The 16822-nt window shown below is 49.4% G+C and overlaps 1 protein-coding gene across 3 annotated transcripts in view; it reads right to left on the reverse strand.

The window, feature by feature from the left end:
- LOC106047788 (uncharacterized) overlaps window positions 1–16822 on the reverse strand; it is a 136513-nt gene that overhangs the window by 85987 nt on the left and 33704 nt on the right. For all 3 annotated transcript variants that reach the window (XR_010833126.1, XM_067001327.1, XM_067001326.1), the window contains 5 exons: window positions 16462–16635; window positions 14889–14967; window positions 13911–14067; window positions 11753–11909; window positions 5652–5767 (listed from right to left, as the gene is read on the reverse strand). Coding sequence is in view for 2 of the 3 variants with exons in the window: in XM_067001327.1 (XP_066857428.1) it covers window positions 14964–14967; window positions 16462–16635 (178 nt within the window). In the remaining variant the exon portion in view is untranslated. The remainder of the gene's footprint in view (window positions 1–5651; window positions 5768–11752; window positions 11910–13910; window positions 14068–14888; window positions 14968–16461; window positions 16636–16822) is intronic.

Raw genomic sequence — 16822 nt, forward strand, 5'->3', positions numbered from 1 at the left:
GCTACAGGATTAATCTATTGAATGGTTTGCAGGCATTTTGCTGACATATAAACATTTTAAGAATACATTATACTTTCCCCCCTCCTAGTACAGCATTAGCGCTTTTTTTTTCCCTCCTGTAAACATCTTTGTTCGGGAATCCACGAGACAGGATGTGGAAATGCATCCGTGTCTTGCAAGCAAACCCTCACGTCTGCAAAGTTTTGCACTGCATTTAAATCCCCAGTGCTGGGCCATCTCAGAAAAAGCCCAGAGCTAGGGAAGCACAAGGCATGCCAGCAGAAAGCATGTGCTGAACTGCCTTTACGTAGCCAACACTGAACAAAGCCTCAGCAGATAAAATAAATTATGTAAATTCCACCTGCAGTGGAAGCCCTGACCCAGACACCTGCCGGTGTAACGATTAGAGGATCTCTCCTGTCTCTTCAGCTGGCTTCAACATCTAAAAAGCCACCCTAACATCTATCATGACAGTGCTCTAGTGTAATTCTATCACCCGTGATAAGAGGGGCAGTTGACCACAGATTATTCTCCTCACACCGAAAATTGAGCATCTCATCACTTCTGGCCTTTATTTTGTTCTCCAGATAGTTCCTTGTCCTGTTCCCAGCAGGACCACAAAACAGTCTGCAAACTTTCCAGGAGCTGTGCTGAATGGTGTTTTTCCCATTTTACAGGCATGGAATTAGAGGCAAGTTTTCCTCTTTCACCAGCATAATCAGGCCTTCCAAGGCAAAGAAAAAACTGAAAACGCCGTACTTTCAACACTAGAACAACTCAGGGTTGTTTCCCACTCAAATCAAGAGACACTTTGTTCCAGCAACTGCATTTACCAACTCGAAAAAGAATCTAAATTTTCATTTGGCCAATATCACAGCTTTTCCCCACCCACTCTCCAGATGTCAGGGTTGTTTGTAAAAGTTTCCACAGGTGATGAATTTCAGGCCAAAGGCTACAATCTGTTTTAAAATGTTCTTCTCAAAATTTGATCTGGGCAGCGGTATCAAAACGGTTCTGGAACAACAGAGGACCATAAAGCAATTATATGCCATGCAACAGGACAGCAGAAAGTGAGCGCATCCATCTCACCACAGCTGGCCTTTCTTCCTCCAGCAACCCGAGTCCAACAGACTGTGCAGATCCATTTCTCATCGTTGTGGAGGACACTACAGGTATTTCCGAGTCGGTTAATACTCGCTTTGTTATAACGTCTTATCCTGGCCAGAAGGGACATATCTAGTTATAAAGATGTGGCAGCCCTGCTTGCTTACCTACAAAAACACTCTACGCCCTCCAGCACGTCAAGGAGGGAGCAGAGGTGCTGCTGAGCTGCCCCCACCTCAACACCCTGTCTGGTGCAGAAAGCAGTGGAGACCTTCAGCACGCGTACAGGAAAGCCACCCCTCTCTTTGCCTCAAAATGCTGAGCACAGAAGGGAGAGCAAGAGAACGGCATCGTTCACTCAGCACCTGATCCCTGCTGAACACAGCTGGCCATGGACAGTGACCTGGATACCTAAGTGGTTCTACATGCACCTGCAACATCAAATTCTCCACTCTGATTTCTCTCAAGGGCTCTTGGGTTGTCCATGAAATACATCTCCAGGCCTGTCCACATTGTGGTCCCCTCCTTTCCCCAACACCTCCCTTCAAAACATTGCCCCTCTTTGCTTCTGTATCGTTCCCCTGCAGTGCTGAGGTAGCACTGTGCTTGCTTTCCAGCTAGAATCCAGCGTCCACAAGTGGATTCATCTCACCCAGCTCCCAGCACTCGCAGCAACGCACTTCCCCGTGGGCCCTCTGGATGGTCTCCAGGGGCCATCAGCAACATCCACCAACAGGTAAGCAGCCCTCCAAACAGCACTGCTGTAGGCTGAAGCAGGTTGTCTTCTGGCTATCCCTTGCAAGTCTTTTGGCCGTACCAGCACACGGACCATGCACAAAGCACAAAAACCCCCACACCACTCTGGGATGCGAGTCCCCTCGTAGGGCGAGTGACGTGAACATGCTGTGCTTTGTCTGGAGGGGAGTAGGCGATGCTCAAGGACTCCTTTGTACTACCACACAGCATCACTGGAGAGCTTCCATCAGGTTCTCTCATCTTGCCAGGACGTCCAAGACAGATCCACAGTAACTGAATAATCAATTAATCCTTCTGTAGAGCTCCATTTACATAATGAAAACGCAGCCTCCCAATATACCACTATTTCTCAGTTGTCTAGACTAATATATCTGTCCTGTAGTTGGAGGGGGGAGACCTAACACAGCTTCTATTACGGGTGGCAGAGTTCCAGCTGAAGTCACGTGGTGGCCATAAAACTTCTATTGATTTCATGTAAGCATTTAACCCTAGCAGAGCGTGTATTCCTCCAACAGCCCACAGCGGACTCTGCATCCAGCAACCCAGGCTGAATTACAGTTGCACCTCACCTGGAGCTTGGGGAATCTCTTCCCTTTCTCTCTAGCTCTGACAGGCTTCACTGCGCACTTTGAAATACGGCAACAAGTTTGGATTGAAGTTCAATACCTGCAAGTTCTCAGACTGCAGAGGTGGGTCTTACCCTACAGACCACAACGAAAAACAAAACAACAAAGTCTTCTTCCAGACTGAAGACTGTGAGCAGCAGTGCTGAAAAAAAAACCTCTTTCTCCGCTCTACTCTGGGCACCGGTGGCATACTGCAAGCCAGTAGACAGCGGAGAGCGTGGAGTTGAATTAAAGCCCTTACTCTTGCTCTTCCTTCAACTCTCGCCTCCATAAATAGGGTATGAAGAACAATCAGTGTCTCACAGCGGGGCCCATTCGCAGCCGCTGGCTCCCAGCCAGGCGAGGCTGGCTGCAGACAGGCGATCGGCAGAGGAGGCTGAGGTTCAGCTGCAGTCCTCGGTCCCGCCGCAGATTCCTGCGGGTCAACAGGACTTATCTCCGAGCCCACAAAGCCAGTGCAAGGCTCCCATCAAATCCCAGCCATTGGAAAGGGCACCGAATGCCTGGCCTGCACTGCCAACGGCACAGCTGGGGCACTGGAGATAAAGAGACAAAGCTTTGTCAGATGTTCTCCTGGGCAGGACCGTCTGTGTGCAGCGCGACAAGCCCTGAACCAGCACGCAAGGCTACAACGGCTTCAGTAGCAGCACTGGATCTGCATTTATACATTTCCATAAGAGCGTGCTTTAAGCGAGTGTGCTCTGCCCTCCTCTGCTTGCTACAGGTTGTCACTTCCAGAAGTCCAGGCAAATTCATGCATCTCGTCCGAGGGACTGCGTTGTGTTTTTCTGACGACAGCCACCTAACACGGACCCAATGACTTCTGGCCGTTGCCCTGACCAGGGCGCACACGCAAATCAGCCGCTAATTGCAGCAGCCTAACACTGCAGCTGGCAATAAGGACGCCGATGCCAAACCTCGGGGCTCCCCGCAACCAGCTGACAGCGATGCTGAGCACAACTTGTCCCCGTCCGAGCAAGCACCTGTTCAGTCAGCAAAGGCAGCTCCCCCAAGGCACTGTCCTGACCCAGCACCGTTGTCAGAGGACACGAGGACTTGGGGGCACACATCCAGAGCACCAAAAGCATCCCAGACGTAAGCAGAGGCTGCAGCATGCTGAGAGCCACAAACTGCCACACTTAGGGCCGCAGGGGTTGGAGAGATGCTGTGGGGATGGGACAGCCACCAGGCCAACTGAGTGTCAGGAATGCATCCCTAAAGTCTTCTATCTCCTCCTGCCCAGCCAAGCACAGGGACAGAATTTGCTTTCTGTGCGAGTGTTTGCCTTGACATTTGTAGGTCACTGGAATCAAAAGGTTTGGGAAGGGGAAACTTCAAAATCCTTGAAAGCTCACAGTTCTGTTGCCAGGACACCCTGGTCTCAAGCTTCCACGCTTCCTTCCAAGCCTCCCCATGCCCACCACACCGCCCTTCTCCCTTCTGTCATGGGGCAACTTCTCAGCTAACAGCCCTCTCTCCCCTCATCCCCTACCTGATCTTCCAAATGGAGTCCAAATGGTGCTTCCATGAAATAAAACGAGCACATCTCTGTTCTGGTCCATGGAAGCTCTAGGCTTGTTTCTTAAATGTCCTTTGAAGAATTGAGGCCTGCTGGGTTTTCACTATCCTCCTTGCTCCTCAAAAAGCAAATTCCAGTTTCTGCAAGCAAAGGTCCCTCTCTGAGCTCCAAGGAAACAGCGAAGTGCACAGTAAGTTAGGTTTCCAGAGCTAATTCCTTTACGTTTCTTCAGAAGCACATCTAAGGGTGGCACATCTGGGTGTATACATGAGGGTGTGCCTCTCGTGGGTTTTGTGGATTTGTTTGCCAACTTCTCCCCAGAGTCACCTTCTTCGAGGAGCCACACCACAGTGTTAACAGAAGAGCAGGGACTCCCTGATTCCAGGGCTTCCCAAGGCTTCAACCATGAGAAGAGCCCTGGGCTACTGTGATGTTGCTCTCCACAAACAGGAGGACTAAGTGTCAGAGTTTTCCAGATATTAAGTGTTCCTCTGCATACTGTTGCCCAAGGATGACACAAAGCGAGTCCTTTAGATTTAGCAGCCCTGTATGCCCCAGACGTAAGTTTCGGCACAGATTCCAAAGCCTGGCCTGCTACTGCCTTCCTAGATAGCAGTCATGCTCCTCTGTGCTTCTTCTGTCAAGGCTTTCCTTGCTTTGCCCCTTTTGTCCTACATTTCCCCAGGGGGTTGTGGCAAGCACAAAGACAGCTCCCTCTCAGAGTGCTCAGAACGGCTGCCTTGCACAACAACTTTCTCTGCAGGTCTGGAGCTCTTGAGAACAGCCTACATCTGGTATGACGCGTGTTTGGAGTCGCCCCCAGCTCCCAAAGGACAGCCTGAGCCAAGCTTATGTTACCAGCACCAGAAGCATGTTCCCCACTTCCTAAACATTGCATCAGAGCACACAGTGTCAGGAGCATTTGGAAATGCATCGAAGCTGCCTCTGCATATGTGTGTCAGAGGACACGCACGCATCCCGTCTGGAAGCTAGAAGAACGGCCATCTGCCTTCCATTGTAAACTGGTGACGGTCACAGATTCTCCCTGTCGCTTTGGCTACTGCACGCTGAGATGTGCCCAGCTCCACAGCGTGCTCCAGAGCCATCTCCTGGCTGAAAGGGTAACAGTCGTGGAGAAGAAGGAAAAAAAAAAAAAACAACACTATCAAATCCAAACACCAACCCCCAAACCCCAGGCATTTGCTTTATGGCTGGGATGCCCCCTCCAAATCGTGTTTCAGCCTCCCTTCAGTTCAGGCAGAGACACCACCCTGTTCCCATTCCTAAACACAGCCCCAGATCCAGGCTGCTGTGGGAACCTTACTGCTGGAGAACGTTTTTCCTCAGCAGTGCTGTCCACCCTGCCACCCCAGCTTCAGTGCAGGTGTGTCTGATGTCTGTGTTCAACCTGGACTTTCAGCTAGAAAGCCAGTCACAGGCACACAGTTGGATGCAGACGCTGCAGTGCATGTCCAGCACACCGTGCAGAGGCAGGGGAGGTGGTGGGCACCAAACAACGAAAAACATCAAGACTGAAGCTGAACCTTTGCACTCAGGCATGCAAAGGCCATCACTCACCTTTTGTGTCCCACCTGCATTGGCTCACAGGCAGCACAGACCCACCCTGCTCCCCCTGCTTAACATACCTGCATCTGCCTCTTCTGCATCAATTTCCACTAGGGCTCTTCCTTTTCTGCAGAAGATCTGTGTCATTGCTTTATCAAGGTCTGCTCAGCAGGAATCACACTAGATATGCTCTCTTCTAGCACAGTAAAAAAAGAACAGGAGATAGTTATTCAGAAGTTAGGTCCCTTGGTTCACCATCACAGAGCAGGAATTTTCTCAGGCCACATCAGGGCCAGACCCCGCTATTTGATTAGGTTTGCTTTCCAGCAAGGCTGTTGTGCAAAACATCCAGGCAGTTGTGCTGGCTTTGGGAGAGCAAAATGCAGCATATGAGAAGTGTCCTTGCAGAGCAGAAATTCGCCAGTCCTACCAACGGCAGGTGAAGACATTATGCCTAGATCCTTCCCTCTGATGGCCAGGTAATGCCCTTCCCACTGGATGCTCCTTTGCACAGCAAAGCATACATCAGCTGGCTCTCAAAGAACAGACTGGAGACGCAGGGGCCAATTAAAGCACAGATTTAAACCTATTTAAGCCAAGATTGTGCACACAAACTGGTAAAAGATCATACTGAACCCTTACAAAACATCATCTTACAGTATTTAGGTCAGCCATAATGAAAGGCTTTTCTGTTGAGTTCATAAGAACAGGCCCGGCCTCCAAAAACAGAAGACGGCAACCTTTTATCTCAGTGCCAGGGAGCTACAGGACACGGTACCATCAGCCCCGACCCCACATAGCCAGGAAGCCAAGCACCACATCTCTAAGCAAGGAATGGCACCCGTACCATGAGGCCACGTGCCCTGGGCTCATGGAGAAACAGGAGCGAGACGAGAGCCTGGTCGCTGAGCCACGCGTTGAGGCCTCAGACAGTGGGGAGAGGAGAAAGGAGAAACCAGGAACACCTTCTGTTACTGAAATATGCCTGTATACTTTTATAGACATGCGTGCAAACACACACAGGAGGTAACTACAGTATCTCGGCCTTTAAGAGCAAAGGCAGCTGATAGGAGGCGCAGGAACATGGCTAAAATCCTGGCCTACCTGCCGAGTCATGCCCGCAGGCCGCTGGTGCCTCAGCGCCACACGCCCGGTGTGGCCGACCACCTGAAGGGACCGGCCACCGTGCCCGTTCCTCACACTGCCCCACCGCCATCGTGGGCAGGGCCTTGTACCACATATAAAACACGCAGGAGACCTCAGCCGACCTGGCTACCCCATTCCTGAGAGGATCCTGCAGCCTTAGAGGGCAAGGACCCTACAGACTGCCTCCTCACAGGCCTCCAGGAGACAGTCCCCGCTGTGCCTCACCACAGCGCTGTCCCCAGAGCCCTGTCACCGAGGCTCAGACCCACGGCCTGTCCCCTCCTTCCACCCAGCAAACCCATCCCTACAACCAAGGTGCGCTCCCCACGTGCAAGGGGTTAAATAAACCCGAGCAGCCTGCTTGATCCCCAGTGTGACACCAGACTGAGGGGACGACCACTGACCTCGAAGGCCCGCAGAGAAGAGGCAACACACGGCTAAAACCCCCCAAGTAGGGAAACCCAAGGAAGCCAGAAATCCGCCCACCACGTACTCTTCAAACAGGCAGAAATGTGCCAGACGAGCAACGTAGCCAAGAGTGACACCGGAGTCCTTATGATGTAAAATCTCTTCCCATGTTGCAGCATGTTGACCTGACAACATGCCATCAGAATTTTAAATTATGTATCTAAAAGCCCTTCTCCCTGTCAGCCAGCGTTTGAACCTGAAGCGAAGCCGGCAGCGGAGAAGAGCAGACAGGAGAGGTAATTACCCACGGTCTCCTCCAAGAGCTGACAGAAAGCAGGCCCCGTGCTGGAGATCCTGGCCTCATTATGGGCTCTCCTGGAGGCTGCAGCTGCTCCTCTCCGCGGTCAGACGTGAGTCACAGCGTTGCGGAGGAGAGAGCAGCGCTCCTGTGAGCTCATTAATGGCTGCAGGGCCCATCAGCCACAGCACAACCGCAGCCGCGCTGGTGTTTGAAGCCAAAGCCCCAGCTCTGCGCTCGAACTTCAGAGGAGGAGCAAAAGCCAGCCACCAAGTTGGCTTGCTCGATGCTGTGGCATTTCTAGTATAGGAAGGGGGCTCTCCAGAACCACTGTGAACTTCAGAGCTAACAGAAAGTGGTGGGGAAAACTCTGCCCCTTCCTCGTGAACAGCAGCAAGACAGAAAATGTAGTAAGATTCTACATTAGCTGCTGGGGAGCAGATTTAGAGACCATACCAACTTCTGCACCAGAAGCACTTCCTAGGGAGACAGACACTTCGTCCCAGGAGAGCTCCAAAAAAAGCCAGGGTGTCCCTGCAGCTGGCAAACCTGCAGCATCAGCGACTGGAGCCCCCTCCTCTGGCCCCCCAGCAGCCCCAGCTGGAGGCTCCTTCACGTGCTTCTCCAGCAACCTCTCCTGGAGGTGACCTTTGCCCACCTGTGGATCCCAGGGGACAGGAAGGTAATTCCAGCTCTCACCGCCGCCTGAGCTGCTGCTGCCTGCCTCCCCAGCCATGCCTATGCTGCGAGGCCGTGCAAGCCCGTGATGGATGGCTGTCTGCGAGGGGCTGAGCCACTCGTTCCATTCGACGGAGAAATGACCAGCTGGACCTGAACTAGAGACCTGGAGAACAAAAGGTGATCTGTTCCAGCCACCTCACCCTCTTCCTGGCAAGGGACTGGCTCAGGGAAGTAAGTGGACTGAATAGCAAAGCAGCAGGGAGGGATTAAAGAATGGCCAAATCGCGTATGGGTGTAAGAAAGCCCTTTGCCCCTTCACTCCAGGGAAGAGACCTGAAGCATGTGAAGCCACCTGAATACCAAACCACAGAGATGCAGCGCTGATGGAAGACTTGCAATGCATAAAATTCCCTCGGTGCTAATTGCCCTTCTGGCTGGTGGCCCAGGCTGAGCTGTGACGGAGCGAGCGGCCGGGGATGCAGCACACCTCTCCGGGGAGTGGGACACCGCAGGCTGCAGCAAGCCCGGCTCTCCCCACGGAGCCAGGAACGGGCAACATTTGCCTCCAACAGGTAACTAACAGCTTCCTTTGGAAAAATACAGACCACCCAAAACCAAAACCTGCAGCAGCAGTTGTTGCGTCTCCAGCATGGCAAGCAGAGCTCAGTTTGCAGTGCTGGCACTGCCTGCCCTTGGATTCGGGGAGCGCGGGGCAGAGCCAGGCAGAGGGAAGATGTGTCAGACAGCCGCAGACAGAGGACAGGAGGGGAACATGTATGCATTAAAAGGGTAATGTTGGCATATTATAAGCAGCAAGTTTAATGACAATCATAACGCTAGAGAGTTTTGGAAGGGACATATACCCCAGGGCTTCAACTGACCTTTGAAAGACAGCAAGAAGAAGGGAAGTGAGTCACCATCACTGCCACCTGCCCTACAGTTTCCTTCACCTTCCACTAAAACACCGGGCTGGAACCATCACAAACACCAGCCTGACTCAAATGGATCTTGGTTCAGCTCCTGCCATTCCTCTGTGCCTAACCAGTTAATGCAAATAATTTTCTAACAGGCTTTTTTTTTTTTTAAGTTTAATTTTATTTCAGAGCCATTTTCTGCCTCTCTCTTCTTCCCGATTCTCTGTCCCAGCCACGTTTCAATACAAGCCAAATTATACATCGCATTCTTACATAAAAGTTTAAGAGTCACTTCACCCTCTACTTCATCCCAAAACAGTCTGTGCATCTCAGGGGATAGCTGGGGAACGTGGCAGGGAGGATAGCTGCAAGCTTTTGGGTGGCTAATTGAAGCTCTGCTCAACCTGACTAAGCTCAAATCCTGTTCACAGTTGCAAGGCAATCTGGGCTCCGAGCGCTGATGCACAGATACATATGCCAAGCCACACAGTCCTCCCAGCACCCCTTCAGCTCTCATCACGCTCACGGCTGCACCGTGCACACTAACAGCTTTCCCACCGAGCTCAAGGGACCGAGATCAGACTTCAAATGCCTCCAAGAAAGCCTCGTATTTCTTTCCACCACATGTCCCACGAGGATCTGTTACACAGGCGGCTTGTTCTGCCCTCCCGGGTGGGGCTGTGCTCAAGGAGTCTTAAAATGGAGCATAAACTCCTGCCTCCTCCTCTGGAAGTACACATCCTCCTAGAGGGATCGGTGGGAAATTTCACACAGGGTTAGTTTTTATGCTTTGAATATTCTGCGAGGTTTGTGTTCAATTTCCCATCATAAAGTTTTAATGGGAACCCTTTGAAATTGCCAGCTTTTCTGATAAGTCTTCGAAGAGAAATTGTCTGTCTATGCAAAACGTGGTGAGGTGCATCCAGATTGTATCTGGGGCACTGTCTACAGTTTTTAGTCTAAGGAAGAAAACAAACCAGATATGCAAGTTTTAGCAAGATTTTTTAACCGTAATGTGTCAACGTTTCTGTCCCACGCTTGCAAGCCTGATAGCTGCAAAATCACCTTTATCAAATATACATAATCCAGGATTTCGGCTGTCTCCTGCGGTGGGAGGCGGGGAGCTGAGTGCACACAGTGCACGCAGCTGCCACCACCCAAAACCCACCTCCCTCACAGATCACCCAGCCCCCTCTCTCACTGCTAGAAACGCCGCTTCAAAAACTCTTGGAAACACCAAGAAATAAAAATCTTTGTTGAGTAAGTTCACTGTTATGCTACCTAACAGGCTGGAAAAGCAAACCCGTGTCTTCTCCCCAGTGACCTAAGCATCATCAGCCATGGAAGGAGGGTTACAGAGAGGCACTGGGTGGCTTTTCGGGAGGGGCTCTACCCACAGAATCTAGTCCTAGACAGGCACGGTCTTCTGATAAAAGCACAGGTGAGGAAGGGAAGTGAGGGGAAAAAAGGAAGGAAAGAAGGGGGAAACAGGGAGGAAAAGGAGGCAACGAGAAACCTGGTTTGTTCAGGAAGGAAAAAGTAACTTCAGCTTTCCAATACATCAGCTCACCACAAATATTAAACGTGAAAAATATGGAAAAAAAATTGTAAGACACAATGAATTTTGTGAAATGGAAACAAATGTGACTATTCCTGCTCTCAGGTGGGATTTATAAGCCCCTGCACTGTATTTCCTGGATTTGGCCCTTCTTTTTGCATGCTAGAGGATACTAATATAGCTGCTCTACCAATCTGCCCCGCACAGGACACCCCTTCCACCAGCCCACGCTCACGGGCAGTGGCCGCTGCCCTTAGCTGACTGCTGAGCTGCATGGATGTGCCACAACAGATCTGAGCAGCGATGATGCACGTTCACGAGGCCACAGCTGGACCGTAGCCTCGCTCCTACACCTTGCTCCCACCGGTACGGCATCAGCCTGAGCTAGGGATGGTGATTTTCTGGTCTCTGCCTGCCTGCTGACCCTGCTCAGTGCGCATTTCCCCCCTGGAGCAAGTCAGCCTTCAGCTGTGGGCAGCAGATCGGGGTGCATTTCACCCCAACCCTAAAACATCCCCGACACAGGCAGCGGGGGATGCCTTCACAGAGCGAAGCTGTTTTCCGAGAGAAGCTGGGTTTCTCTCTGCTTCCTCCCTTTCTTCACCAGACACACTTTATGCAAATCAAATCTCTCTTTTGCTGGCTCCCGCTGTGCTGCAGAGGGTTGGTGGAGGGGAGGAGAGGGGAAGGGGTGGGAAGGAGGGGGGAAGAGGATGGAGCCTTGTTCGCTATCAGCTGCTCAGAAGAGCAGAGCAGAGACAAGATTGATGATGCTCTCTGGATATAAGATCTCCTCCTTGTGAAAGGCTGCTTATGAGGCCTGATAGACTTGTCATCTCTTAATAAACATCGCTGATATGTCGGTGAGGAGAAAGCAGGAGCAAGGGGAGGACACACAGAAAGGCGGCTGACAATTTACTTGGAACGATGCTCTTCTCTCGCCTTGGCCCTCACGTGCAGCTCAGGTGGCCTCTTCCCAGCCATGAACATCCCCAGCCCAGCCTCACCAGTACGTCCCATCTCAGCAGAGCCCAGGGACAGGCTGCACCCAGCATCAGGGCACTGCCAGGGAAACAACCCCTTTCCCTATGAGCTTGGGGGCCATATGGCCACCTGCCCTTTGTGTATACCCAGCCCTAAGCTTCCAAAAAGCCAGTGGATTTTCAAACAACTTACACAGTAGCTACAAGAGGGGGTCCCAGTGGGAATGGTATACAGGAGAGGCATTTCATCAGCACCTTGCAGTCTTCCAAAGCTGTTTCATTGCTGTTGTGCTCCTCTCTATAAATTGCTCTCCAAGTGTTTGTAAGTCGCTCTGCTCTTGCCCACAAGGCTGTAAATCAAAGAGACTTGCTTGTGATCAGGAGCCACATCCCTTGCTTTTGTTTAATCTCTGTAAAGCAGCAAGGAAATTTTTAATGCCTGGAGGGAGTATTTGCCCTACCCAGTTCCAACAATGACAATCACAGGTAGCAAAGTGACATTATCACCAGGAGCTTGCTTGGATACAGAACACCCACTTACGGTCACCCCCATCTAGCTACAGGCACACAGATTTTGCATGAACGCAGCCACATTTTCCTTGCATATCTGGCTCAGTTTTTATTTAATCAAGCTATGCATGGTTAAAAATGCTCCAGAGCATTAGCAGGTGCTTAGTGGTGCTGTGTAAGTGCAGAGCTAAGGAATAACGTGCTGTAAGCACAGCTAACGTAAGTGTTCATTGCTCCCTGTGGGGCTACGAGTGACTGCAAACCAGCTTCTCCACCCCAGGCTTACACATGCAAGAGGAAGCTCCCGCAGAGGCTGCAGAGACCACGTAGGAAGCACTCAGGGACAGAGGGCAGGTCCCCTGCAAGTCCCAGCTGCTCCCCCGCGAGGCTCAGACCTGCCCAGGGCCACAGGGACACTTGGGCAGCGCAGAGGACATCAGGCTCTCCTGCCCAGTGCACAAGGACAGCCAGGCAGCTCCGCTCCCGTGGGCAGCCCAGAATACTGTTTTTACTGTTCCTCTGTAAAATAATGCCACACTGTGATTTCTCCCAGTCTTACACCAATTCCGTCATTAGTTTACTCTAATACATCTTTACTGACTTGCCACAAGTGCTGAGACAAACTCCTTGAGTTACGAGGACTTATTTCTCCAGCACTGATACTTGGACTCTTAGAAAACCAAACCCTCTCGGGACTTGGATTAATATTTTTATGAAGACTCATTTGCCATATTTTCAGTACAACTTCTACGTTAGCAGGAACACGGAGCCATACTCAACACTTCACAAAAAGTTATGACAAGAGCAGACTTCCAAGGGCTAATTTCACCATCAATAAACGCCCCTGCTAAATGAGCACAGGAGTGCTCACGTCCCAGACGACTGCCTTGCAGAAGAAACAAATATATTTCTCCCTAACTGTTTTGCGTGTGACCTTTCTACCATATCTCCCAGGAGAGGTATGTCAGCCCTCCCTCCCGCCTGTAATTAGTGACCCACAATGAATAAGTTTCTCAAGGTTGGAGCCTACAGCTCAGAATAGACCTGAACGGCCTCAATTTGATTGGAAAGAAAAACAACCTCTGTTCGACTCCGAAAGGTTAAAGTTTAGCCCTGGCATTTCCTGCCCTCGGCAGTCCATAATAAACCAGTGTCCCCAGCGTCACCTTCTCAATCAAACGGGCACTTCAACACTTGAAACCCTCCTCCTTCGCCCAAAGAAAGTCAGATGGATTTTTGGCAACCTCCAATTACAAGGCTGGCGTTCAGGCATTAAACTAGAATCACGGTCGCTGACTGGTGTGCCCATGCCTGCCTCCAGCTCCCCAGCTATACAGGAACGCTACATCACGTTCAGTTCACTCAGCTGCAAATTCCCCTGCTTACGAGATTTTTCTTAGACAGCCAACACACCATATCCTACGTTTAAGGACACAGTGAGACTCTGTAGCTCACATTTTAGCACAAAACAGCTTGCTTTGCAGTTGCTCCACGCATACAAATATCTGAGCCCTCTTCACCTGGAACCCAAGGTCATACCCATGAAAAAGCAGTTCCCCAGCACTTCCAAAGAGATGGAAGTTCGGGTGTGTAATGCAACATTCCTAAACCCCCTTAATTTCCTTGTCTTACAGTATTTTAGGAGGTTTTTCCAAGCTTCAGCTGCTGGTAGCAAGAGATCACATGAGAGTCACAATGATCGCGCTAAAGGATAATTACAAGTTTCTAACCTCCGTGGCTGTGAAGTCCTTGAAACCAGCAGGCAGACAAACAGAAAGTCTCTAATGCAATTTTCCTTAAGTTTCACTCCCCCACATAATCCTCAGCGGCCCTCTTCTCACCTTAGGACTTAGAGTCATGACTCAGAGCTCAGCTGGAGTTTCAGATTCATTTACACATGCTTGCTGGTTGGGATTTTTCATTGCAATGGAAAAATGACTTTTAGATCAAAATCTTCAGAAAAAACAAGCATTTTGTAGAATTTCTGCACATTTTCATCTATAAAAAAAAAGATAATACTGAAATGTAGAGGATAAGAGGTTTCACAAACAAAAAGTAAAAAAAGAGGCTGAGAGCATACACAAAGAACCAATTAACTACCTCAGAGAAACTGAATTGTTTGCAACAACAACAACAAAAAAGTACCAATCTGAACTCTCCACTGTGATTAGAAACTTTAGGTACAGTATGTACATTTTGTCCTCAGTACTTAACCTAATGGTTATAATGAGGATATCTAAGTGGCTGAAGATATTATTTGGTCAGAGGGTCACCGCAGTGAAAGACATATACAGCATAACCAGAAATTATGAGGGCATTTTTGCACCACGTTTTACAAGTATTTTACAAGTTGTCTTTTAATAAAAACGAGGGCATGTAAGAAATAAAAAGACCTTGCTACGCCACTTAGAAATTGTTCATATTAATAGAAATTAAAGTAGACAACAAAAACAATGCGAAAACAGGATTCATGAGTATGAAGAGATCAAGTGGGAATACAAAACAGCATTTGGGGAGATGATTTTTTTTTTTTTTTAAAGTCATCTGAACATAATCAAGCTAGAAAAAGAAACCACAAAGGGGAGGATGGCAGGGGAAATTATTCACACTCAGGAATTGTTTGCAATCTTCCACTGTGTAATGCCCTCCAAGCATCATCCCATCTACGCATCCCCACAGTTCTGTGCACCGAGCAAACTGACATTTCCTTCCAGGAGCACTGCTGCGATTTCCAGCAAGCTGTTTAGAGGGGCAGGTGGGTGCAGACAGAGGATCACGGAACACAAGGAAGCAAAACAAAAAAACAAGAGAATATTTACAGAGTGACTGAGAGGTCCAAGGACTGCCAGGGGCGTGCATTTCTCCATCGTAAGCTGACTTCTACAGCAAGACTCTCATCTGAAAAACAGAATTGGAACCCTTTGAAAAACTCTGCATATAACATGCAGCATCAAAGATTAAAACCCCAACAGTTCCCATCTATAACTCACCCCCATTTGGCAGGGAACATCACACATAACTGAAAACAGAGACAAACGGAAGGTGTCAAGTTAGTAATTTCCCAGCTCTACAGTGAGCAGCATGGTAAATATGTGAACCTGTATTTCTTCCTCCAAATCATATTAATACTCAAATCTCAAGCAAGAGATAATACAAGGGTAACTAAAACTGTCCCAGCCAATATTTTCAAACACAGGGACAGAAATATAATGCAAGTAGTGTTTTAGAACATATATTAAAATACCAAGTAGAGGGTGGAACAAAGCTAACGAACTTAAAAGACGACATCTGAACAAGTAGTCCATTACCCAGGGAAGATTCCAGCATGCTCAAAAATCATGTATCATTTCCTTTCACATAAATGTCCATTATCTCTATTGTGTTTTTCTTTTTTTTTTTTAATGTAGCAAGACATTATCCCTCCTAAAATCCCCTGACAAAGATTTAATGCTGCCATTTTGTATCCACATCTCCTTCATCTTCTTACCAAAAACCTCTTCCCCCCTCCCCTGCTGACACAGTGTAATTCTCCAAATCTGCAGTTTTAACAGAAAGCGAATCTGATTTTGACTCAGCCTCCAGATGGGCATAGCTCTCAAGATATTGTCATGTGAAAGATTAGGCGCTAACTTAGACAAAGAACTGTTCATCTGCAAGCTTAATAGCCTCTGAAACAGTAACTGCCATGAAAGAGTTACCAGGTACCTATATTGCTATCCATAATAATAACAGCATTGGAACAAAGGATGAAAGTGCTAGAAACTCCCAACGGTATTCAATGCTCTGCACGCAGAACTAGTAACCCCTGCCTGCAGCACAGCTCAGGCCTCTTGCAGGCTGTCTGTGCACATATCAGAGCTGTGACAGCCAGCGTGAAGTTTACTCTGGGATGCTGGGGAGCAAGGTGCAGTGGAGGGACCACTTCGTGCAGGTTACCTGCCAGCCCTTCAGGGCCATGGGGCTGCTGCACAGTTACCTGCAGCTCTTTCCCCCGACAAACACAACATACAGACTCCAGAAGTAGGATTATTACAATCCCACTGACCATCCATGGTTTGCTCAGGCTCCACCTCGCAACTCTTCTCGCCCTTCCTCAAGGCATGGCACCTATAGGCCACAAGTTCTAGAGCCCAAGCAAAATCAGGCAGCATTAAGCAAAGGGAGACAGAAAACAGCAACTATAGCACCAGGTCTGGAACAAAATTGCCACCTCTTGCCCCAGAAGTCCCAGAATAGGTCCCTGGGTCAGGGAAGAATGACATCCCTTCCTAGATCCGCTCCTCCTATGTGGGTACTGAATTGATTTTGTGGTCCCCGCAGCTCCTGAGAGCCCAACTCTGCACCCATCTCAGCCAACTGGAGTCAACAGAAAAGCAGTTGGGACCTACTCACTTCCTTTTGTGATTTTCCATACTCCAGCGGTTGCTGTTGCTCCTTGGACTAAGTTGTCTTCTCACAGAGACAGCAGAAACCTCTCTCAGCAAGGCATATGGACAGGCTTGCAGATCAGCCAACTGCACCGTGCCCAGCAGCACACAGCAGATGAGCAATAGGCATGATCCATTCCTACTTGTGGAAAGAGAACAAAACAGAGGACATCTTGTCTAGGTGGTGTGGAAATACCCTAGAAATACAAGAGCATTATGCTAAGGCTAAGAACACTGAGCTTTAAACCAGGTCCTTCCTCCTATCTAATGGAAACACAAATCTAAATCCTTGGAAGTGGTGGTGAATTGACTTAGTGGGTGCACCT

This window comes from Anser cygnoides, chromosome 8, assembly GCF_040182565.1.
Source record: "Anser cygnoides isolate HZ-2024a breed goose chromosome 8, Taihu_goose_T2T_genome, whole genome shotgun sequence".
NCBI classification, from domain to species: Eukaryota; Metazoa; Chordata; class Aves; order Anseriformes; family Anatidae; genus Anser; species Anser cygnoides.